This window comes from Phyllobates terribilis, unplaced genomic scaffold (assembly GCF_046119375.1).
Source record: "Phyllobates terribilis strain yellow unplaced genomic scaffold, ASM4611937v1 Scaffold_8__6_contigs__length_399053987, whole genome shotgun sequence".
Taxonomy (NCBI): domain Eukaryota; kingdom Metazoa; phylum Chordata; class Amphibia; order Anura; family Dendrobatidae; genus Phyllobates; species Phyllobates terribilis.
In genome coordinates, this window is record NW_027362768.1 from 337937493 (window position 1) to 337963450 (window position 25958).

Sequence of the window (25958 nt, forward strand, 5' to 3'; positions counted from 1 at the left end):
ACAAGAATTACCTGCAGTGAAAGCCTAGATAGATAGCACAGGGCGGCCGCCGCCACCGAGCGCGACTAATTGTGTCTCCGCTCACATGTATTCAGCCGAGCTGTGCGCATCCAAAAATATTTGCAGAAATTATAATAAAAAGCCACTTTATAAGGAACCAGCTCATTAGTGACGGCTAATAATCAAGTGTTATCTATCTTATATCTATCTATCTACTGCATATATATAAAGTTTCCCCTTTAATAGAAGAAAATTTTAGTTTACATGGTTAAAATTTAATTTTTCTTACTTCACATACAGTGATACAGAGATGTCAGAGATCCCGTCATGTTGCAGATGGTGTCTGATCTGCAGGATGTTATAGAGCAGGAGGAGCTGAGCAGAATGATGAGCATTTTTGTGAGAAAAGTTTCAGTATAACTTTTGTTCTATTCATTGAATTCCCCGGTGTCTGTATGTATAGGAGTCCAGTGGGCGGTCCTACTAGGGATTGACAGCTCTCTCTGCATGCATAGTCATACATGGAAGACTGTCAATCACCAGCAGGACCGCCCACTGGACTCCTGCCTATCAATGAATAAAATACAATATGCTAAATATTTTCTAACAATCCAATATCTCACTCTGCTCAACTTCTCCTCCTCTACACTGTGCTGTCCACAGATCGGGCTGCAGGTACAATGTGACAGGGTCCCTTTAATGGCTGCAGTCACTTTATTTTACAGTTGCAGAACACAATCAGGTTATACTTTTTTTTCACTACAGAATTTAAAGAGATTAAAATAAAACCCAGCACAATTGTGTAATTCTGCCTCAGGTCTCTGTTTCCTTCAAGGAAGCCTCAGCCGAGGATCATGTGACTCCACCTGGGACCAGGTTACTCCACCCAGGACCGAGTTACTCCCCCTGGGAATGTTACTCCATCCGGGACCTGGTTACTCCACCCAGGACCAAGTTATTCCTCCTGGGAATGTTACTCCATCCGGGACCAGGTTACTCCACCCAGGACCGAGTTACTCCTCCTGGGAATGTTACTCCATCCGGGACCAGGTTACTCCACCCAGGACCGAGTTACTCCTCCTGGGAATGTTACTCCACCCGGGATTGTGTTACTTCACCCAGGAACATGTTACTTCACCCAAGACTGTGTTACTCCACCCAGGACCATATCACTCCACCCAGTACTGTGTTACTCCACCCAAGAATGTGTTACTCCACCCAGGACCATATCACTCCACCTAATACTGTGCTACTCCACCCAAGACTGTGTTACCCCATCCAGTACCATGTTACTCCATCCGGGACCGTGTTACTTCACCCGGGACCATGTTACTTCACCCAGGATCGAGTTATTCTACTCAGGACTGTGTTACTCCACCTAAGAATGTGTTATTCCACCCAGTACCATGTTACTCCACCCAACACTGTGTTACTCTACCCAGTACAGTGTTACTCCACCCAGTACGGTGTTACTCCACCCAGGACTGTGATACTCCACCCAGTACTATGTTACTCTACCCAAGACTTTGTTACTCCATCCAGGACTGTGTTACTCCACCTAAGACCATGTTACTCCATCCAGGACTGTGATACTTCACCCAGTACAGTGTTACTCAACCCAAGACTGTTTCCCTCCACCCAGGACCGTTTTACTCCACTGAAGACTGTGTTACTCCACCCAGTACCATGGTACTCCACCAAAGACCGTGTTACTCCATCCAGGACCGTGTTACTCCACCTAGTACCATGGTACTCCACCCAAGACCGTGTGACTCCACCCAGGACCGTGTGACTCCACCCAGTACTGTGTGACTCCACCCAGTACCATGTTACTCCACCCAAGACTGTGTTACTCCACCCAGGACATTGTTACTCCACCCAGGACATTGTTACTCAACCCAGGACAGTGTTACTTCACACAGACCCCTCTTGCCAATTCATATAGAAACATTTTTTGCCCTTGGCTCACCATTCACCTGTATATTACAGTACTTGGAGCAGCAGAGAGGAGGTCCGGGGCTTTGTGCTAAAATATTAAATATCTAGGCAGAACCACAGACCATCCAAATACTGTGGGAGGAAAGACGACGAACTTTTGTCCTGTACCAGACACAATTTACAAAATCAGTCTGTGAATGTGTTTGTTAAGCTGCGGCCTCGGCTCGTTGGATTCACAGACTACATTGAATGTTTTCTGCTTCTCTATTGATCAGCCCCCGGGGATTACTGCATTAATAAAACATCCTAGAAAATAACTTGTCTACGACGTTACACGGCCAGTCAGGAGGGATACGGACAGAAGAGGCCCCTGTGCAAGACCAGTATACGGGCCCTCTACAGTCCAGTGGTGGCTCATCAGAATGCACAGTGCCGGCCCGCTTACCTCTTGGGCTCCAATTGCACCAATCGTGTGTCCGCCGCTGAGACCGGCCCTTTATCGAGGAATATCCCAAGAAGCAAAAAAAGTCTGATGTACCACCTCACCACTGACCATATACAGGAGTGGTAGAGATAGCTAAGCGCTCCACTTGGCTATTTCAGCATGTGCGGCCACAACTCCATTCACATGGGGCATTGTCCTGATCGAACTCACCCCTCAGCGATCAACAATTTATCACCTATCCAGTGCAGTTTTATTAACAACCCTTTAAAGAACTGCTTGCGCCAATTTTTGAAGCTCAAATGCCATGCCGGCCCATGTGCACAAGCGCTGGAGTCTCATCGTCAGTACAGGTTCATTCCCAATAATCAGAACATCTCAGTACAAAGATGCCAGATTATTGGGATTTCCCTATAGCAATCCAGGATCACATCATTTGTTTTTTGGTCCTGCGTCTCAGCCGCAGCACCTAAGAACGGCCACTACATAGCGCATCGGGCCGTAAAATTACGGTTTTGTACACTGTTTACATCTAGCTGCCGCCAGAGCTGCCAACACTTGATCTGTGTCAGACTCCCACCGATCTTATATTGATGACCTATCCAAAGGATAGGTCATGAATATCTGAGCAGTATACAAGCCTTTTTAACATTATTTCAAAAATTGTTGCCATTTTTCATACTGGTCACTAGAAATATTCCTGTTTTTCTGTAGTTTTTGTCAGCTTTACTGTATATACTGGGGCATTATGTGCAGAGCCATCTCATTATTGTTGGAGGGTAGGTGAGTTTATGCCGGCTGCAGGAAGCTTACATAAAACAGGACAGTAACACCATACAATAAACACAATCTGTATATCCACGCCATGGTCTCTGGGGGGAGGCAGAAGTACATCTATGACTTTTCTCTGTCACTGGTCCCATTAATTTCACACAAACAATGCCGTGTGTATTTGCGGATAATACAGAAAAGTGAATGTGTCCCCAATAAGTACTTCCTTTGGAAATAAAAACACTGGTGCAGGCGAGTCCGGCAGATATACTGACTGGCATGGCAGATGCAGGCGGGTTTGGCTGGTATACAGATCGGCACGGCAGGTGCAGACTGATTCGAGCTGAAATACAGATTGACAAGGCAGGTACTAGGAAGGAGGCTAAGGACGGGCAGACTTAGTGAAACAAACGGGTAATAATGAACAGGAAACTGAGAACTAGCAAGCGTGTTTGGGAAACAGACTAATGACATTGCACAGGCACCTCCATGCAGGTGGAGGTGCCTTAAATAGTGTCTCCCAGCTATCGGCTGGGGACACTTTAGGACGACACGCGCGCGGCCCCTTTAAGAAAGAAGGAGCGCAAGCGTGCCTTAAACCCAGCGCCTGGGGATCTGTGTGCTGTGTGTGTACCCTGGGCAGCAGCCAACGAGGAAGGAGAAGGATGTGCGGAAAGGGGGTTGCGGCAGTGAGTGAGTCGGCGTCCCTGCCAGTTGAAGAGGTTAGCGTGCAGGGACGCCGGCCCTGCAGAAAAATCCGAGCCACTTCCAGGACTTCCATGATCTGCTAACGACTTGTACCAGATCCCGCAGGACACCAACAAAGGTCTTGTATGGTTCATGCCTTGATGTGGCAGAACTGTTTTGGTACCACAATGGGTATCTACTACCTACGCAACATTAGGTGGTTTTAATGTTATGGCTGTTTGGTGGATGTATCCCACTGAGATGAGATGAAATGATTACTAAGGAAAAACTGGTTGTTCGGGTCCTTGAGAAATGACAATAAAATGCTTGAACAACCATGTTTGAATCTTCAGGAGGGCATCAAATCTCCAAGAATGCTGTTTTCTTTTCCTCGCTGAGTATTTCCAAGTCATTAAACCCTCGGCATGAAGGAACAGTAGTTGTTGAAAACTCTACGAAAATATTTTTTTCAACCTTTTCCAAGTACCAAAAGCATCTCCAAAAGCCTTTTCTGAAATCTCGGTTGACGATGGTCCGCTCCCTGCTGGGAAACACACAGGCGAAACTAAGATTTATAATGACAGTCTAAGCTTTTTCAATGGCCGTCACTGAAGAGTTGTTTTAATTGTATAATCCTTCAAACTGAAGTAACCAGGTCACCCATCCATGAGGGAAAAAAATGTTCAAAGCATCGGCCCTTGTAATCGCAAAATAAAAATCCACCAGGGAACATCTAAAGCCCTTGTTTCCTCTCCATGGACAACCCCCAAAGAAGGTCCTAAACGCCCAAACCTTACAACTTGGCACCGAAGGCACTAAGATGTTTAATTATTGTCATGGAGCTAGCAGAATAAGTGAATTTTGCATAATTTATGACTCTACGCAGAACATGATGGGCACTTTACAACGGAGATTAATCACGTTTGCTCCTTTATATTGGATCTAAATTCCACAAAGCAGATTTAGCCGTTATACAATAAAGGAAATTGAGTAGAATTGGTATTATTCTGAAACAACGCAGAGAAAAATGTACGTTCTTAACGGATGAAAGGAAGAAGAGTAAATTAGATTTATTACAGATTTTCCAAAAAATGATTTTGCCACTTAAAATGAGATGCAAGTAGAGTTTTAATGTCCAAGGTCAATTCCTAAAATCTTATTCACAATGCCGGTGCTGTATTACGCAATGGATTTTCTGGATGTAAATCTATGGTGAAAAATCTCCATCCCATACGTAGAGGGTGCATAGCATTTAACCTGCTCGGCATTTCCAACCATGAAGCGACACTGGAGACTCCCCTTATAATGAGTGTTACGATCCCCAAAGTGTTTCCAGCACAGCATCTACGTTACTTATTGTTAGGTTCACCAAGTATGGTGGATCTTCAAAGCCCTAGGTCCAGGTGGGCACACGGACTCCTGGCATTGAAGTAGCAAGCAGAAGGCAGAGGCAGCAAGCAGAAGCCTTGTGAGCAGTGAGAACTTGAACTTGTCACACACAGGAGTCTCAGCAGCAGCAGGACAAATAGAGTGGAACCCACCAGGGATGAATGCAAGTAACGGACAGTATGCACAAAAGGTGAAACACACCAAACAGGGATCAATAGTCTCAATCCCAAGACACAGGTGTGTGTCTAAATGGTTCTTAAATAGGTCTAGGGAGATGATGTCATTGATCCACACTGGGCAACTTGCAAAACCCAATGTAGAGCACAACAGAGGGCAGCAGATCCAGAGGAAGGAAGCGGAGACTAGGATACTCGGGAAAGGTGTGTAACACTTATTAGAAACTGTACCAAACAGGGCACACTAATGCAGTTATATTTGATAGCAGGAGTCATGGCCGGTATGTTGGGTGGTACAGTGGCAGATGTGTTTCTAACACAGCAGCTACGCTACTTATTAGGAACTGCGCCAAAGAGGGCACCTTCATACAGTTGCATCTGCCACCATACCAAAATGCCGGCCATGATTCCCACTGTCACGTCCAGCCTCCAGCAAGTGTGAAAGAGCTTTTAAACAGCCTTTAAATCATTACTTGGACTTTTTCATGACATCCATAACTGCGGCTGTATGCCCTGAAAAAGTGACACACCCCAATACTTCCAAAGCTTCATCTCAAAAGGTCTTTCAATGGCTCCTATCAAGTTTGTAGGATATCCCCAGTCTATATCTTAATAATCGCTGGAGTGGAGGGGGCCACCATGGGATCCTTCGAATGATCCAGACAATGTCTAAAGGGAGAGACGCTTGAGCATGCCCATGTCAGCTCCAGTCACTCTCTATGGAACTGGCAAAAGTGGGCAAGCACAGAACTCGACTATCTTGATCTCCACTGTATTCAGAAGAGGCTCTATACGGTCCCAATTTATGGTTTGCTGGTGATCCAGATAGTGGGGATAGGATGACAGTGCTGTACAGACTGGATTCACTCACTCTGGTAAGCATTAGACCTTAGGTAGCATTCACACAGGCAATGCAGTTTTGGTCAAAACACATGCAGTTTTTATTGCTTTCCACAGGTTGCTCAGCACCAAAACAAACTCATAAACATAAATCCCTAGCCTTGTCCAGGCACTAACTGAACAGAACAGACCTTGGCTACTCATACACAGCTGTGCTAGCCCCAGCTTGGTCAGGTTTTGGCTGGTCACTCACCAGCAGCACACTCGGCTTCATCCAGCAGACTGACACACCTAGTGAACACAGGCCCTGGTTCTTAGTAAAAAAAAAAAAAAAGCTAGGCAGGTGCATTTAATCAAACCCCGCAGATCTAGGATTTAACCCTGTCCTACCTGGCTCTGCTACAAGTCCCATAGACTTACTATTGAGCCAATACACCACACTGTGCTTGCACTCATGCAAGAGCTGTGCGCTTCAGAGCAATGCTTTTAGCGATCAGTGGGCGTCTTAGGACCTGGACCCCACCGATCAGCAGAACTTAGTAGTCTCTATAACATATAAAAAGTGTATGAAATTAATACAATTCTTGGGTTTGGTTTTTCATTCCTCCTCACTCACATGTGAAGTAGTGACCACGTGTGACTTATTTAGCCACAGAGACCTGCTATGGTAAATGCTAAATATTGTGCAACGTGGATTTAAATTTAGTGAAAAAATTGCTTTTTAATGGCAGACAATCATCATAAATGTTGAGTTTTGCCCTCATATTCGGCACTGATGAGGTGCAGACTCTGCTGGAAGCTGTTATTCCTTACAAATCTCTTTCTGTTTTGTTGGCAGCAGGGGCTCGCAGTTTTTAGACAATATAGAAAAAAATTGCATAGTTGACTATGAAGAAGAAACAACATCACCGTCTGGGCCGCTTCCAAAAATAATAAGTGCAGGGAAATGCACTTAGAAGACATTTTATGGAGTTAATAGTTTTCCATGAAAGCGTTTTCCCTCTTCAGGACTCTTGTTTCCATGTAACGTGGTCATGTAGACCTCACATTCAGACACAACTTCTCATCTGTCATACGAGACAATGTGTGTTCACGATCAGGTTGGTCTATGTCCCACAACACTTTTATCCCCCTTCATAAGGTAATGGATCTTCAATGTGGCCACTAGACTAGTCTATGCTAGTTAAAGCCTAAAACCACCCAAAATGTGCAGAAATTGAAGAAATATCAGTATCGTTGTTCACTTCAAGGCAAGCACAAGGAATCTGAAGAAGATAACCCAAAGGAGATTAGATCTGCTGCCAATGCAAGTCTATTTTGGTAGATGGATAATTTAAATGGTCCCTGAACTTTCAGACTTGATCTCATTTGATAGATGAAGCAATAAAGACAATCTGCAAATCACATTTAAAAAAAATAATTATATAATCTTGATGTCCTCTGTCTGTTGACAAGTTCAATCCACCTCTACAGAGATGATAGGATGGATTACAGGAAGTGGGGTGGCTCTGTCTCTCTACAGGAAGTGGGGTGGATCTGTGTCTCTCTACAGGAAGAGGTATGGGTCTGTGTCTCTCTACGGGAAGAGGTATGGGTCTGTCTCTCTCTACAGGAAGAGGTATGGGTCTGTCTCTCTACAGGAAGTGGGGTGGATCTGTGTCTCTCTACAGGAAGTGGGGTGGATCTGTGTCTCTCTACAGGAAGAGGTGTGGGTCTGTGTCTCTCTACAGGAAGAGGTATGGGTCTGTGTCTCTCTACAGGAAGAAAGAGAATGACGGCACTTCCACTACAAAAACTAGGTGTGAACAGGTGCTTACTAAGAGCAGCTACCTCCATATATAATGAACAAATAAAGTAGCACACTGTAACACTGAGTATATAGATGTGAAATATGAAATATGAATAGCATAACTGCTATAAAAAATAGAAATAAATGAAAAAAATTTTTAGCGCATGAAATATGAAGTATGGAAAATGAATAGCATTACTGCTGTAAATAAATGAGAAATCTTAGCGCATAAATTGGCCAATTCATGTGTACCTGACAGCCGCGGTAAGGCGTTTCTCGATGTCAGGACCTACCAATGTGAATACCTCTCTAAGAGACCTCCGTCTGCTTATGTGTGGGAAAGACAGATCCTGATGCATTTAAAACCACCTGCGGCATGGGGGTGGGGGTGGAGTGCTCAGTCAACGCTAAATCTAGTAACAAAGAGAATGACGGCACTTCCACTACAAAAACTAGGTGTGAACAGGTGCTTACTAAGAGCAGCTACCTCCATATATAATGAACAAATAAAGTAGCACACTGTAACACTGAGTATATAGATGTGAAATATGAAATATGAATAGCATAACTGCTATAAAAAATAGAAATAAATGAAAAATCTAGTAACAAAGAGAATGATGGCACTTCCACTACAAAAACTAGGTGTGAACAGGTGCTTACTAAGAGCCAATTTATGCGCTAAGATTTCTCATTTATTTACAGCAGTAATGCTATTCATTTTCCATACTTCATATTTCATGCGCTAAAAAAAAATTTTTCAAAAAATTTTTCATTTATTTCTATTTTTTATAGCAGTTATGCTATTCATATTTCATATTTCACATCTATATACTCAGTGTTACAGTGTGCTACTTTATTTGTTCATTCTCTACAGGAAGAGGTATGGGTCTGTCTCTCTCTACAGGAAGTGGGGTGGATCTGTGTCTCTCTACAGGAAGTGGGGTGGATCTATGTCCCTCTACAGGAAGAGGTATGGGTCTGTGTCTCTCTACAGGAAGTGAGGGTGAGTCTGTGTCTCTCTACAAGAAGTAAGGGCGGGTCTTTGTCTCTCTACAGGAAGTGGGGTGGATCTAGGTCTCTCTACAGGAAAAGGTATGGGTCTGTGTCTCTCTACAGGAAGAGGTATGGGTCTGTGTCTCTCTACAGGAAGTGAGGGTGGGTCTGTGTCTCTCTACAGGAAGTGAGGGCGGGTCTTTGTCTCTCTACAGGAAGTGAGGGCGGGTCTTTGTCTCTCTACAGGAAGTGAGGGCGGGTCTGTCTCTCTCTACTGGAAGTGAGGGTGGGTCTTTGTCTCTACAGCAAGTGGGGGCAGGTTTTTGTCTCTCTACAGGAAGTGAGGGCGGGTCTTTGTCTCTCTACAGGAAGTGAGGGCGGGTCTTTGTCTCTCTACAGGAAGTGAGGGCGGGTCTGTCTCTCTCTACTGGAAGTGAGGGTGGGTCTTTGTCTCTACAGCAAGTGGGGGCAGGTTTTTGTCTCTCTACAGGAAGTGAGGGCGGGTCTTTGTCTCTACAGGAAGAGGTATGGGTCTTTGTCACTTAACAGCAAGTGGGGGCAGGTTTTTATCACTCTACAGGAAGTTGGGTGGGGTTTTTGCCTTTTTAAAGGAAATAGGGGTAGCTTTTTATCACTCTGCTCTTGCTGCCCTCCATGTCAAAGTGGACACAAACAGAACAGAGAGGCGGACTTCCAGATCTGAACAAGCAAAGCATTCAATAATGGCAGCAGCATTCCATGCTGGGAAGTGAGAGGAAAAGAAGTTACACTACCTAGAGTGCTGGAAGAATGCTCTAATGAAGAAGAATCACCCAATCAAAAAATATTGGACACAAAGTCACAGAATATACGAATCGAGAGACAGTTGCTGGACATACTGTATTAGACTAGTTTGTGCATCAAAAACAACTTGTGGAGGATAACGGCAGCAAGATCTGGCTTTCCTCTAGATTTTGTGTGTTTTCCTGTACAGCTCTTTTAAGCCGGGTGACAAATACTACAGGAAGCATACAATAATGGGCAGATTCTCAGCTCATCACTGGTATCCTATAGAGTTAATCTTTATATTTTTCTCAGCTTCTTTGTTTAAACTGCAATAGCTACTAAAATGTCCTTGGACGGGATACAAGAAAATGGAAGCATTTGTTCCACTGCAGATAGAAGCATAATAGCATCTAATATTGTGCAGGTCTGTATGGTTTTCATTATTTCCAAACATTTACTTCCTCTATAAATCTGTTGAGGCATCTGATTATAATTTGCATCATTTTTTTGGGAGTTACATTGAACTTTCTGCAGGCGGTCATGTGATGAACATCCTCGCCATGACACATTTTTGAGGGTGCGCACATTACTTTCTGGGATGTTTGAAATTCCTTCAGTAGTTTATTCCAACCTCGCACACCATCAATCTTTACAGCTTGGGTTTTTGATCTGTTCTTCATTGAAAAGGGCAGGAATCCTTGGAGCATCTTCTTGGGTTTCAGTTCAAAGATTTCGGAAATCGTTTTCATCTCCCGGCTTCTACGTCGGAGACGAAAACAATATAGATACCAAAAGTTTAATAACAAGTAAAAGGCAAACATGTGTAGAGCGACAACGAGCTCATGGAATACTGGAGGGTTGTCATGAACCAAACTTACTGCACCATTCATCGGGTTAAAAAAAAAGAGAAGGAAGGGAGGGGGGAGAGGAGGGAGATGCAGCTTCAGTATCTATTTATCTCAGTGTGCAATGACCCCAGTGAACCATAATTTTGGCCCAGTTGATATTTTAATATACTTTTGACGACTCTGAGTAATACACCAGTATATGTATCAGGCAGGTGGTTGTAGACTTTGGACTTGGACTCATCACTTTTATCCGCGTCATGTCGTCTGGAGCGTCCTTATTACCTCCTGAAGACTGAATAGCCCCCTATGTCATAGAGAAGCATGGAGAATAATTATACAACATAGTTAAAAGCTCTCCTTAAAGGGCTGGTCTGGCTTTATTTTGTTTTATCTCATTGACTTCTTGTACGTAAAATTAACAAATACAGCTGGACTCACCCAGAGCCGACTCTCCGCGGCTTCCTCCGGTCTCTGTTGACATCATGTGAACTTTACAGGCAATCACTGAGCTCATTATGCTAATACCGCTGACGCCCAGTGATTGGCTGCAGTGGTCGCATTATGTCACTGTTGCAGACGTGACAACAAAAACCATTAACTTACTATTTACTTACAGCTGGGTATATGCTCATTTTGTTTCCATCTTAGGTTTTTTCTGTTAAATGGCCACAGTGTGAACATGCTCCTATGCGTTGATTGTATACCAAATTAGACTCAGGCTCAGTTTTTTGGTTTTGCTCTAAAAACCATAGACAGTTGCCGAGAGCCGGTGCAGGAGCGGCAGTTGACATGTGTACAGCTGTATTTGTTATTTTTATGTACAAGAAACCAATGGAATACACCCTATTACAGGGGCATTTTTCCTCTATGAACCAAAACGGAGAGACGATCTGTAAGAAAGTCTCCCTTTCTGGAGGTTTTTAGCTATCACATGGTGATTATTCACTAAAATAATCACCATGCAATACTACAACTTCCCTCAAGGAGGCACTGCTGGGGAAATGCCTGGCTGGCTGTGACTTACCCTCTGCAATATAAGCTGTTTGCATTAGTTGCAAAAGTCGGACTCAAGGCAATCAGACGATTACACAAAGACTCCATTCAGGAAGGGGTTAGCTATGATAAGAAAACCTTAAGTGACCATAAAATTAAACTCTTAAGACCTCATACACGATAGTTGTTCAACCGATCGTTCAGCCAGTGTCTCTCCCAACTCACCCATACCTGCTGAGCGCTCCTGTGATCTCTATGAGAACCAGTGCCAAACATCTCTGGCGGTGGCCTAGCTCATTGAGATTGATAATACCGGCAGTCCAGAATTGGCCATGCCGGATCCTTATCTCCCCAGACATAAGAGTCAGGAGTTCCCGACACATATTAGACTGTCATCTGAACTCGTTATTGTCGGTGAGTTCGGATGATGTTAGTCTAATGTGTATGTAAGCCTTAAGCGACCAGGGTATTGAACCTGTACAGTAGCTAAAGCAGTCTCTATAAGCCCATGTCACTGACCTATAGCCACTTTGTGTACCATTTAAGAAGCACAATATTCGCACCTAGAAGCAATGATAAGCATGCTGTTACGATTCCTCCTATCAGTGTCTGGACGCAGTGAAATGACAGTTCTGCCATCCAATCTAAGACAGGGGCATGCTGAGCTGTCAGTATGGTACAGGACAGCTCAACCGTCCAATCGGATTCTGGGGTGTGCTGAGCTGTCAGTGTCTTGAGTGACAGTTTAGCCGTCCAATCAGGACCAGGGTGTGCCTGGGCTTCATCCTCTGTCTCCTGTTTGGAGTAATTACCTGGCTATTTAGCCAGCTCTCTGCCTTATATTACTGCCAATTGTAGCTTTGCTCAAGAGGTATTAGCTCTGTGCTCCTAGTCTTGTATTCTAATCTTTGATGCTTGACCTTGGATTTTCCTTTGACTAGCCCTTTTGTCGTGATCCTCTACCTTCTTGGAGTTCTGATCCCAGACTGTGACCTGACTACGCCTTTGTCTCACCCCTCTGTCTATGGTGTACCCTCTTGGCTTTCGACCTCAGACATCTTGACTACCCAGCCTCATGAGTAGTGATTAGTGTCACATTATAATTGGCCCATACATTTGTCTTTTTCACCAGTATGGATCCTATTCACACACTCTGTGACCAGGTGGCGTATCTGACACAGATGATTCAGGATGTACCTAAGGAATACCAGAGTCTTGAATAGTCAATATATCAGTTGCAGGGTCAGATAATTAGTTTGATGAAAACTTCCCACAGCTCTCCACTTACTGCAGTGGCTGTGTCGTTAGAACTCGCTGATGTGCAGTTGGTTTCTCCTGAACCAGTAATGATCCTTACTAACAAATTTTCAGGGGAGAAAGACCTGTTTAGGGTGTTCAGGAAGAGCTGTAGGCTTTTTTTTTACCCTGCGACCCTGTCATCAGGGAATTAGTTCGAGCAGGTGGGAATCATCATTTCCTCAGGCTTGGGCATTTTCTTTGTCCCCCTAAGCCCCAGAACGGTCATCAGTTGACTTTTTTTTTGACGCCTTAGGGTTAATTTACGATGAAACTGACAGAATCCAGGTCGCTGAGGCAGAGATCATGAACCTGATACAGAGACCGCACTGCTGAGGAACATAGTACAGAGTTTCAGCAATGGTCCACTGAAGTTCATTGGAATGCAGCTTTCCGGTGTGTTTTGCCAAGGCCTTTCGGATACACTGAAGGATGCTCTGGCTCTGCATACTCCACCATTCCTTGGGGAAGGCCATGACTCACACCATTTGGTTGGATCACAGGATTCGGGAGAGGAGTGATGAGCAACAGGAGATTTCGGTCATTATCCCTGAATCTGTCCACCTACCCGAGGCGGAACCGATAGAAGTTGAAGCTGCCAGCTCTCGGACCGTTGAGAGAAGACATAGGCGCCATCTTGGACTCTGACTCTACTGTTGTTGCCCTGGGAATTTTCTAAAGGACTGCTCGATACGCCATCAAGCCGTAGGGAAAACGTCTTTGTCTGGGTGATTGTTGAGGAGGTCACCCAAACTTCTAGGTACCTTTTTACTACTCCGATAAAGTACTGCTGAACTTGGAACTACTTTTCCAAAACCAGTCATTATCAGCGGTAGCTTTCATTGATTCAGGACTGGTCCTGAGATTAGGATTAGGGACAGTTGGGTTGGAAAGACCCAAATTGTTGCCATTGACAGGACACCGTTACTGCAAAACCTTGTCCAGCTGGTAACGGTGGAATTGTCACTTATGATGGGAACACTTCACTCAATCTCCTGCAAGGTTTTGAATAATTTGCCTGCTGGGTTGGTGTTGGAGATTTCATGGCTGAGTATTCACAATACTGTTATTGATGAGTGTTAGAAGGATATTGTTAAGTGGAGTTCCAACTGTCATAAGAGATGTCTTAGTTCTGTACAAATTTGCTCTGCAAGTCCGGAGGGTCTAACAGGGTACACTTCACAGATGTGTGGAAAGAGAGGCAGAGATACTACCTCCTCATCGTCCTTATAACTCTGCTATTAATCGTATCCCTAATGCCGAATTGCCTAAAGCTTACCTGTACTATTTATTGGGTCCTTAACGTACCGCCATGAAAGAATATGTAAACCAAAGTTAACGGAAGGGTCATATACGTCCTGCTGGGTTTTTCTTTGTTAAAAAGAAAGATGGGGGTCATCATCCTTGCCTCGATGAGTTAAACAAATTTTCGACTAAAAATAACCAATTTCACTCAACGACTTATATAGTCAGTTTACAGGGACAAATGGTTTTCTAAACTAGATTTTAGAGGCGCTTACAATTTGATACGCAACCGGAAGGGTTATGAGGTGTTTTCAACATCTGAGGGTCTATTTGAAAATCTTGTCATGCTTTTTGAGTTAACCAATTCACCACCAATTTTAAAACATTTATGAATTATATATTTTCTGATTGTATTTGAAGGTTTATTGTAGTATGACTTGATGACATTCTATTTTTTCCCCTGATCTGGATTCGCGCTAAGAACATGTCCATTTTGTCTTACATAAGCTTAGGGAAAATTCTTTGTTTGCTAAATTGGAGAAATGTACTTTTTCTGTTCCAGAAATATCGTTCCTGGAGTTAATTGTATCGGCTGAAGGGTTTAAGATGGATCCTGGTGAGGTGCAGGCCGTAATTGATTGGGTTCAATCTCGTAACTTTAAAGCATTGCAATGTTTTCTAAGATTTGTCAATTACTACAGAAAGTTTATTCAGGGTTTTTTTTGCAGATCATTAAACATCTTACTGATCTCTGAAGGTGCAGATCTTAAGGTTTTGTCACCAAATGCTATTGGGGTCTTTAATAAATTCAAAGTGTTTCATGTACGCTCAAGTTTTAATCCAACAAGATCTCCAGAAACCGTTCATTGTGGAGGTGGATGCTTCAGAGGTCAATGTAGGGACTGTATTATCTCAAGGTTCCAAAACTTTGACCAACTTGCGGCCATGTACATTTATCTCTAGTAAATTTTTATCCACTGAGAGAAATTATGACGTTGGGAATCACGAGCTGCTCGCTGTCAAATTAGCTTTTGAAGAACGGAGACATTTTTTGGAGGGAGTTATCCATCAGGTCACTGTGGTGACGGATAATAAAAATTTAGCTTGTATCAAAATCAGCTTAACGGTTAACCCCAAGACAGGGCAGATGTTCCTTATTTTTTTCTAGATTAAATTTTTTCTATCATGTTCAGGCCAGGTTCCAAGAATGTGAGGGCTGATGCCTTATCACGCAGTCTTGATTCAGTTTCTTCTCCAGAACCTCCATCCTCCATTCTTCCTCAGGGTATTGTGGTTTCTATGGTAACCTTGGAGTTGGAAGGGGAGATCCTTAGAGTCCAGTCATTGGCTCCTTCCACTACTCCAAGGTCTAAATTATTTGTGCCTGTGTACTTAAGATAATGTTTGTTGTAAGAGTTTCATGATTCTGTCTTGAGTGGTCATCCTGGTGTCACAGCTACACAGAAAGCTATTGCTAGACTCTTTTGGTGGCCATCCTTGCTTAATGATATTAAAGATTTTGTATCTGCTTGTGAAATTTACTTATATTACTGCCAATTGTAGCTTTGCTCAAGCGGTGTGTGTGTGCGCTGTGCTCCTAGTCTTGTATTCTGATCTTTGTTTCTCAATCCTGGATTTGCCTTTGACCTTGTGTTTGCCTAGTCCTTTTGTCATGATCCGCTATCTTCTTGGAATTCTGACCCCGGACTGTGACCTAATTACACCTTTGTCTCAACCCTCTGTCTATGACATACCCTCCTGGCTTTTGACCTCGGACCTACCAACTACCCAGTCTCACGGCTTATCTGTGAGTAGTAACTAGCGTCACACATACAGTTATATGAAAAAGTTTGGGCACCCCTATTAATCTTAAGCTTAATGTTTTATAAAAATTGGTGTGTTTGCAACAGTTTGATATATGTAATAACTGTTGGACACAGTAATGTTTCTGCCTTGAAATGAGGTTTATTGTACTAACAGAAAATGTGCAATCTGCAATCAAACAAAATTTGACAGGTGCATAAGTATGTGCACCCTTATCATTTTCTTGTTTTAAATACTCCTACCTACTTTTTACTGACTTACTAAAGCACTTTGTTTGGTTTTGTAACCTCATTGAGCTTTGAACTTCATAGCCAGGTGTATGCAATCATGAGAAAAGCTACTTAAAGTGGCCACTTGCAAGTTGTTCTCCTGTTTGAATCTCCTCTGAAGAGTGGCATCATGGGCTCCTCAAAACAACTGTCAAATGATCTGAAAACAAAGATTATTCAACATAGTTGTTCAGGGGAAGGATACAAAAAGCTGTCTCAGAGACTTAACCTGTCAGTTTCCACTGTGAGGAACATAGTAAGGAAATGAAAGAACGCAGGGACAGTTCTTGTTAAGGCCAGAAGTGGCAGGCCAAGAAAAACATCAGCAAGACAGAGAAGAAGAATGGTGAGATCAGTCAAGGACAATCCTCAGACCACCTCCAGAGAGCTGCAGCATCAACTTGCTGCAGATGGTGTCACTGTGCATCGGTCAACTATACAACGCACTTTGCACAAGGAGAAGCTGTATGGGAGAGTGATGCGAAAGAAGCCGTGTCTGCAAGCACGCCACAAACAGAGTCGGCTGAGGTATGCAAAAGCACATTTGGAGAAGCCAATTTCTTTTTGGAAGAAGGTCCTGTGGACTGATGAAACCAAGATTGAGTTGTTTGGTCATACAAAAAGGCGTTATGCATGGCAGCAAAAAAAACACAGCATTCCAAGAAAAACACTTGCTACCCACAGTAAAATTTGGTGGAGGTTCCATCATGCTTTGGGGCTGTGTGGCCAATGCTGGCACCGGGAATCTTATTAAATTTGAGGGACGCATGGATTCCACTCAGTATCAGCAGATTCTTGACAATAATGTTCAAGAATCAGTGACAAAGTTGAAGTTACGCAGGGGATGGATCTTTCAGCAAGACAATGATCCAAAACACCGCTCCAAATCTACTCAGGAATTCATGCAGAGGAACAATTACAATGTTCTGGAATGGCCATCCCAGTCCCCAGACCTGAATATCATTGAAAATCTGTGGGATCATTTGAAGAGGGCTGTCCATGCTCGGCGACCATCAAACTTAACTGAACTGGAATTGTTTTGTAAAGAGGAATGGTCAAAAATACCTTCATCCAGGATCCAGGAAATCATTAAAAGCTACAGGAAGCGACTAGAGGCTGTTATTTTTGCAAAAGGAGGATCTACTAAATATTAATGTCACTTTTCTGGTGAGGTGCCCATACTTATGCACCTGTCAAATTTTGTTTGAATGCAGATTTCACATTTTCTGTTAGTACAATAAACCTCATTTCAAGGCAGAAACATTACTGTGTCCAACAGTTATTACATATATCAAACTGAAATAGCTGTTGCAAAAACACCAATTTTTATAAAACATTAAGCTTAAGATTAATAGGGGTGCCCAAACTTTTTCATATAACTGTATATTCTTTTTGGAATTCATGAGTAAATATCTCTGTATGCCATCACATAAAACTGGAGGCCCAAAAAGTTATGGTTTATATGGTACCATATTATGGATCCAAACTATACAGATCTGTGATATTGCTGTTTGTATCATGACTAAATATCACTAGCTACCTTCACATCATGTCCCTTCTTGCCTAAGCAGAAATAAAACATCCAAAACCTGTCCAAAAATTACCCCCCCCCCCTTCACCCCCAAAAAATGCAGAGAAAAATGACACCGCACACCATATCTGGTTTTTATCAAGGACAATGAATATGTTTTAATATTTAAAATCTGAACAGCAAAATGATGTTGAACACCCTGCAGATAGCACAAGATATGCAGTTCAAAGCATAAAAAAAGCGAAACGCGCGTGTCCAGGTACAACTACGCACAAACTACTTCCGATACTTGTTCTGTAGTTCAGCCCTGTCCTCTGGATGAGGAGACAGGGGAAGACCCCATGGAGAAAAAGCAGCAATGATCCATTTCCTTTCACTCTTACATTAAAAATGAAAGCAGGTTAAATATCTCAAGTCACAGAGCATAGAACAATTCACGATTTGATGCTGATAAAACAGAACGGCACCATTTGCAAGTTAAGTTTTTAACATCTACTTGAAATTCAACTATCTAAGAACTACTGTACATCATCATGTCATGAAACCCTAGGTCAGGGATTTGGTTCCAGCATGGTCATTGTAATTAGAGGTAGGACTCAGGTTAACGAGCCACCTCCAAGTATCTACTGAGTAAGAAGCTGGAGCTCAGGAGAAATTCAAGCCTTAGGAATGAGTTTATGAAGCATGGGGCATGTCAGCTTGGCCAGCAGTTGTTTCTTGACTTTTCGAGTCTAGGGCCACCATGAGAGTTTGATGTGCTACTGTGGAGGTCAACTTGTGTCATGTTCACAGTTGTTGCAGAAGCTCAAAGTAGCCATGATCGTTGCTTTCCATAGACATCCTGATGAGCTGAAACCATACACAAACTCCAAAAATGTTTGTTCTGGTGTATGAAAAATTGGTTGGATGAAATGATGGTCAGTAAGCAATATTTGTGTAGGAATGGTCAAATTTGACCCAATTTTAGAATAAAGAGTATGAGTAGATATGTGTAGAACAAGATCTTTCAGAATAGTGGCTAAAGTGTGATACAAAAGTTATTCCCTATCCATATAGGGTATAACTTGCTGATTGTTGGAGTCTTACCGTTGGGAACCTCAGTGATCCGGAGATCAAGGTCCCTGAAAACAAGGATCTGCATCCACATCCTGAATGGAGCATAGATGCGCATGCTCAACCTTTCTCTCCATTCATTGTCTATAGGACTGTGGGAAATAGTGTTGTACTCGGCAGTCCCATAGGCAATGAATGGAGTGGAGGTTGAGAATGTGCACTTCCACTGCATTCAGGATGTTACACAGGAGCATGATCCATGCATTCGAGTAAGCCCATCTATGCCCATTGAGCTCGTACATGTTTTGTTCTTTGTACATTCAGGTCAGGGTTGCAAAGTCTTGTAGTCAGGCATCCAGAGCCTCAATCTCAGCAAGTTATCCCCGTTTCTATAAAAATGGGATAATTTTTTTTTTTTTTGGGGGGGGGGGGTGAGGGGGGAATAACGCTTTAACGGATGTCTTTTTTAAACCTTTTTTCCCGCTGCTACAAGAAAATTTTTCGAATATGTTTTGTAGCCAAGAAAAAAAAAAACTTTTGCTAGGTATCTGTATAAAACAATTCAAAAAGTTAAAATTTGGCTGAAAACTTTTACACACATTGGATACCTAGGATTTGTCAAATTGTGCCCTAATGAAATGTTCTGCTGCAATTGTGACCCTTCTGGTGATATAAATGAAATACAAGTTTAACGAAGAGATAAATGTTTTTTTGGGAAACTACATATTGGGTTGCCCTAATGATAACTCCACCTAAAATGAGAAATGTTTTTCATGTAGTAATGAGCAATAGATGGAATAGGCATCTTGAACTTAAAAAGGTTGTTCGGTGAAAACAAGTTCTGTATCTACGGATAGGTGATAACTTGCTAATCGTTGGGGGTCTAACCCCTTGACTTGCACCAATCAACAGAACGAGGAACTTTTAGCCCTTTTAGAATGGAGTGGCAATGCACATGCCCGATCCACACTCTATTCATTCCTCATGCGGCAGGATGACTTCTTCCAGCAGCCCTATAGGCCGACCTATAGGTCAGTTGGGCATATGACCTGCCACGCCATTTTGTAACGGTGATAAAAGTTCCCTGTGGGGGATAAAACTCCCTCTTATGTCAATCGGTGTAGGTCCCAGCAGTGGGTCACCCACTGATCAGCAGATTCACAGGAAGTGAAATTACCCATTTTTCCCAAAATTTTTCAAATTCATTTTAAAGGTTGTAAAAGTAACATTTACTGGATGACTTTTTTGGACTCCCTCAATAGCTTTCCATTTTTTTTTTTACATTTTATACAACGTCAAACCGTACAGGCGTCTTGGTTGATGGTGGAAACGTCTTAAGATTTCTAAAACAAGTTTGGTAAATTAAAAAAAAATTGGGGGTTGCGCCCAGATGTGTACAATGAAATATTGAAATAGGATTCACTTCCCTCGTCCCAAATCATCTAAGTTTTGAACATTTTGGGAGGAGTTATTATTACTAAATTATACATATACTGGTAAGAAAAGAACATGACATGGTAAAGGATGAGTGGCGTTGACCACCTATCATATCGATTGTGGGTGGTTGCCAACAATGAAGAGTTGAAATTTTTGACTCTAAAATAAGGCTTGTGACTCCCACAAATACCTGGCCGTTCTGGAAGCTTATTGCCTACCGATTAGATTGTCAAGAGCCTGATTACCTGAATCCTTAAAGATTAATTTGCATCCTGAAATTAGATGCTAAAATACTATTATGAAGCAATGATGACTTTAGTGGGTAAAATGACAAAAATTTCGAAAAAATATTGGATTCAGGTGAGTGATATTCAGATTTTTGTACCTTGGTCTAATACTGTATCGTATACAGAATTACTGTATAACATACTAATAAAGTAAAAAAAAAAAAAAAAATGGACTTTATTCCCACATCAGAATAAGAATGTGCTTAAACTTTGGTAAATAATTTCTTAACTACTACATAATGTTGCCTGAAGTCAACTTGTTGCATAAATGTATGCATATATCTATAGATACATATATATATTTTTTTTTATTATTATATTTAAAGAAAAAGTAAAATAATTTCTGTAAGGTGCTAAACTCATACCTGCCAAACACAACTTTTTTGTTCTGGATGGAGAAAGTTTTCATTTGTACTATTGCTTGACCACTGAAATCTGAAAATTACATCCCAAAAGTATAAATTACACAGTTTGGAAAAGTTTAAGCCAACCAGAATTTTTTTTTTTTTATGAGCTCGGCATGCAGGTCCAATATATCCATATTTCTAAAACATAGAGACTCATTTGATATTACAAAATACAAAAATAGTTTATCAGAACTTTCATTTACATTTCATTTACAATGAGTGCTTAAATAACTTAAAAGTTTAGCCTTATCTCATCATTTAAAGACTTGAAAATAATACTAGTGCCCAAAAAACAAAACAAAAGAAAGCTCATAGTTTGTAGTACGAGGATGAGTGGGGTCAAGCAGCATACTGTACATCTGGGTACGGCATACATTCAAAAGTAGAGTTTACTCTCTAGATGGAACAAAAGCAAGGCAGTATTTTTTTTTTTTTTTTTATCATTTTTGGCGGACTGAACTATTGAGGAAATAAAGTGAAATGTGCAATAAAACCCAATATTCACTATATCTACAATCATGACTATTTACCAAACCCATATCATAAATCAGTCTTAGGTCGCTCATAGTCAAGGACAAGGTCGGAGTAGGGGAAGGGTTGTACAAGGTCTTCATTTACTTTTGCTATAAAACAATATGGTTCAAATAGTGGACCGGCCCACTGGGGTATATAATTTACATAGTAGAGATGTGGTTTTATGGGTCAACACTAGGAAATGATACAATTTTTGCTCTTCCTCCTTTTCCTGCTATGTAGTTGTCCTCGTCCACCCAAAGTGGAAGACTTGGGTATGCCGGAAGAGCATTGACCATACTGATGGATAAGATCTTCACTGGTGACGTATCTCAGACGAGTAGGTTGTGGAATTGGTTCTCCTAGGAAATATCCTTCATTGTCTGATTCTGAAGAAGAAGAACATGTGGAGCACCAATCGTATTCATTCAATTGTGTCCCCCAGCGTTCACAGAGGTGGTTCTGTAAAGCAAGATCGGAAGCAGTCCTTTGATACCGGTTGTACATTTCTCTTCTGGCAGCTTGATCCATCTGATCGCGTCCTCCTCGTTGTTGCATCAATCGTTCATAGTCCTCCCTGGCTCTCAAGAGTGGTTTGTCTTTCATCTTACTACATTGCTCTGTAGCCAGGTGGAGAGCGTTGTCAGAACGAGATCGCCTGGACCTCCTTTGCCGATGATGACGATATTGTTGATCGTTATCTCGTGATTGGGTTCTCCTCCTTGTCCTTTCACTCATGGGTGTTATCTTCACATTACCTTGGCCAGTCATGTCATTCATACCATCATCAAACTGAAATGACTGGTGCATTCTCCCATGGGAAGCCAGATCCCGATATTTGCCAGGTTTGGCTAGATCACCAAGATTGTGGGCCATATCTTGGTACTGTTGTGCAGAAAGAAGACTACGCACAGACTCTACACTTCGAAATTGAGAAGAAGAGTTAAGCGTTCCCATGTTGCTCAGTTTTTCTGAAACGTTCATTCCAGAGTCTTTGCTCAAATCTGGCATGGAAAACCGAGAAAGATGCTCCTGACGTTTAGGGCCTCCATCCATGGATGCACCTTTAATAAAAAAAAGGACAATCATTAGTACAAATTTGCACCAATACTCTTCAACAAAAATTATGTTTTCTATACCTCTTTTTGTAAGTGTCAATCAAATTATGTGGTGATCAAAAAAGTCTTTAACAATGGGTCCAGCGACCCTCCACCCCACTCAAAGTTCCGGAAGTGATTTCCTATTTTTGCCTTTTGCAATGTCCATGAGAGGTACACGTCAGGAGAATTCTACCTTTAGCGGATGCCACTGTATCTTAAATAGGCTCTCATTGTAAAAATATACAGTCTGTAATGCTATTTCATACAGCGAAAAAAAAATACTCAATGTATTCCAGCCCAACGAAGTCTGAAAGAATACTCTATTTGGCCTAAACTGGGTCATTAGGAGCCTAAGTCCTTTGAATAAGTGGTGCAATCTTAGGTGATCAGACCATGCAAACAAATTTGTCGAACTCTTTGGCCAGATCAAAAGACAATCTAATAAGTAAGAGTATGAAATCCAGATTTTGGAAGAAAGAGGGATCGAACATGTTGGATTTCAACATTCTTAATCTTTTGGTGTATGGCTTAGTTCCTGCTCCGAAAAAAAAACAAGCCAAAAATACATATCTGTGGCAGAACCACAAGGATGCTAGTTTTGGTCAACCAGTATTGCTGAGCAAGATGGCTGACCTACTAATTGGGTAAGGATTGGGAGGCAGAAGAAATCCTAACTTACACAGTTCGACCCAACAGAACCTAATACATAAGAGACAGCCATCAGCCAAATGATAGTTTGCCCAATTGTTCAGCCGACAGCTATCTCTCGACAACATTAGGATCATCAGTCTAAAATTGGACTTCCTCATCTTCCCCTATCATGAACTGTCAGGGAAGAGTTGGGAGGCCCCCCATACACATTAGACTGTTGGCTGAGCCTGTCAATAGTAGAGGGGTTCGCCGATGTTGGTCTAATATGTATGTCTTAAAAGGGGCCTACTTTTTAAAGTTTTTAAGAACAACTTCTAGACAGCAGTCAATCTACTTTTCGAAAGGAAGTTCTAGGTGCGTAAAAATATATCCCACACACTTGTAGCGTAGCAAACAATTAGGAAACTGGTGATTAGGAGACAAAATGACGACATGCCCAGACTTAATAATGAGAGAAAATCCACAAAGTAGAGAGCACAGATGAAGCAGGAAGAGAGGGGCAAGGTTACAACACAGACACTATACAGATGTTTCTTACTGAGCCCAATAAAAACCACTTCATTACAAAGCGAGGACCCGCAGTGTAATCTAAAGTACTTTATAATGGCAAATAAACACAAAACAGTACAGGACCCCGTGATTGCTTCCCGACAGTCATTAACTGAGGAATGTGCAGTACAACCATCTGAGCGGGGAGCTACATCCTCTCGGCTGTGAGCAGTCTCTCTCCCCGGGGCGTATCATTTCAGCATGCAGCATATGTCAATCACAACAGCCCACACATCTCCGCGAACCTCAGCTAGACGTGTCGGCATTATTTTTCCTCTCATAGGACCATGTAAAGCTATAAATTCGTAACAAACGATTCTTCGACTTCTTGCTCCGTAGTGTGATTTTCCATCGTGTGAGTTAATTACACTCAGGTTACAAGGCCGCACACTACTCTGGAGAGCCGCTCTGACTATTAAAGGGAGCTTGGAGATTGATTTTTCCCTCCACCCCAATAAGACGTCCATAAGTCCAGGGGGTAATCTTACCCGATCCCGGGTACTGCATCTCAGATCCCATTTAAAGCAGCCGCTAAACAATGTACGGCGTGGCTGTGGTTCGCTTTGTACCCCGTTTACATCAGGCCGCTAATCGGTGGGTGTGCGGGGGATCGGACCTCCACCAATTTGATATTGATGATCTATCCCAATATCTAGTACACAACCCTTTAATTAGTAGGGTGCTGTTTCCATGGAGTTTTGTAGCATTAGTTCTAGATTTTCAACAGTCGTCTAATAACTTAGAAATTTGATAAATAATCGTTTCATACTAGGTCCAAAGAAAGCAAATTTCTCTGTATATTCCAATCCTTAATTTTTTTTTGGTTAAAAAGACAAAACCAACTCAATTAATGCGAGTGGTAACAAAAGTTATATCACCTATGCGTCATTGACCTGAGTTCTCAGGATCCCCATTTACAAGCCACAACGGAGAACAGCTACAAAGAGCACCTCCCACTATGGAGGACCCAACACATCCCTGCCTTACATATCCAGCCATTGATTTAACTGGCCATTGTGTAATGCTTCTTTTCACCTGTGGTGGTGCTGAAAGGAAATGGTGTTGCCCCAAAATTTACGCTGATTGCTCAGGATCTCAGCAGCCGATCCTTGAGGAGCATTATATCAAAACATAGATCGTATAATGCATATTGTATAAAACATGAACTAACTGCTTAAAAGAAGAGTCTATGACAGTCAGGATCCTGACCTTAAAGGGGTTGGACATTTCTGGTTCAATTTCAAAAATGCCTTGAACTCCATGTTTTAAACAGGCAATTCTTTCAAGGTCTCCTTGGGCCACTGGTCGACTTTGAGGTGATCTCTTTCATAGTTTTTAAGTTGGCAACAGTCATGTGACTTAACCGCATGACTGTGTGCCTGCTTTTCTGCACCAGGACTGACAGTAACTGAAAGTGTGCAACGCCTGTGCAGATACAGGTGGCAGAATCTCCTCTATGATCATCTTAAGTGTCACGGTTTAGAAAGCTGATCCAGGGGCAGCAGGACCAGAAAATAGCTGTTTACAGAGACTGTCAGCAGAAAATGACTGTGCAAACCTCCTATTTATGTATCGCTATTGCTGGCACCCCTTCATGGTTCCCCTTCCCCTTCCATGCAGGGATGCCAGCATACTCACTGCCACGGCCACGTGGCATGGTCCCTGGCGTGCTCTCTGTCTCCATGTGTTATGCACGCCGCACTTCTCAGTGGCGCAACCTACTGCGCGCCCAGGCTCCCTTGCTCTTAAAGGGAGGCATATAGTATAGAGAACACCTGCAAGATGGCTCCCAGTCACCTTGTTGAAAAGCAACCGTGAATCATTAAGTAGTGTGGTAGTCTACTAAAGAGTTAGGAGGTCCCCCTGGTCCTGATGTGGCCAGTATCCTGAACACGTAGTCCCTGGTCCTGGTGTGGGCAGTCCTGATCCCGAAGTCCCTGGTCCTTGTGCGGCCAGTCCTGAACCCAGTCCATGTGCGGCCAGTCAATAAATCAGTATCTGAGACCCGAGTGTCTGAATGTGTGCCTATCCGAGTACCCAGTATATCCGGACTGTCCCAACAGTCTCCGAATCCGTCCTGTCTGAGACTCCGTGTCAGTAACCATTCTACCCGTGGATCCTGAAACTAGTAGACTGAATGGAGCCTGTGGCCGTGACCGTGTCAG

General features: G+C 42.5%; 2 protein-coding genes across 5 annotated transcripts in view; one reads left to right on the forward strand and one right to left on the reverse strand.

Annotated features, from left to right (window-relative positions):
• ATXN7 (ataxin 7) overlaps window positions 1-25958 on the forward strand; it is a 171119-nt gene that overhangs the window by 126325 nt on the left and 18836 nt on the right. The gene's annotated exons all lie outside the window — the stretch shown is intronic.
• The window catches only part of PRICKLE2 (prickle planar cell polarity protein 2), a 316460-nt gene continuing 308427 nt past the window's right edge, over window positions 17926-25958 (reverse strand). For all 4 annotated transcript variants that reach the window (XM_073644674.1, XM_073644673.1, XM_073644676.1 and 1 more), the window contains one exon: window positions 17926-22557. In XM_073644674.1, coding sequence (XP_073500775.1) covers window positions 21689-22557 — 869 coding nt within the window. In that variant the 3' untranslated portion in view covers window positions 17926-21688. The remainder of the gene's footprint in view (window positions 22558-25958) is intronic.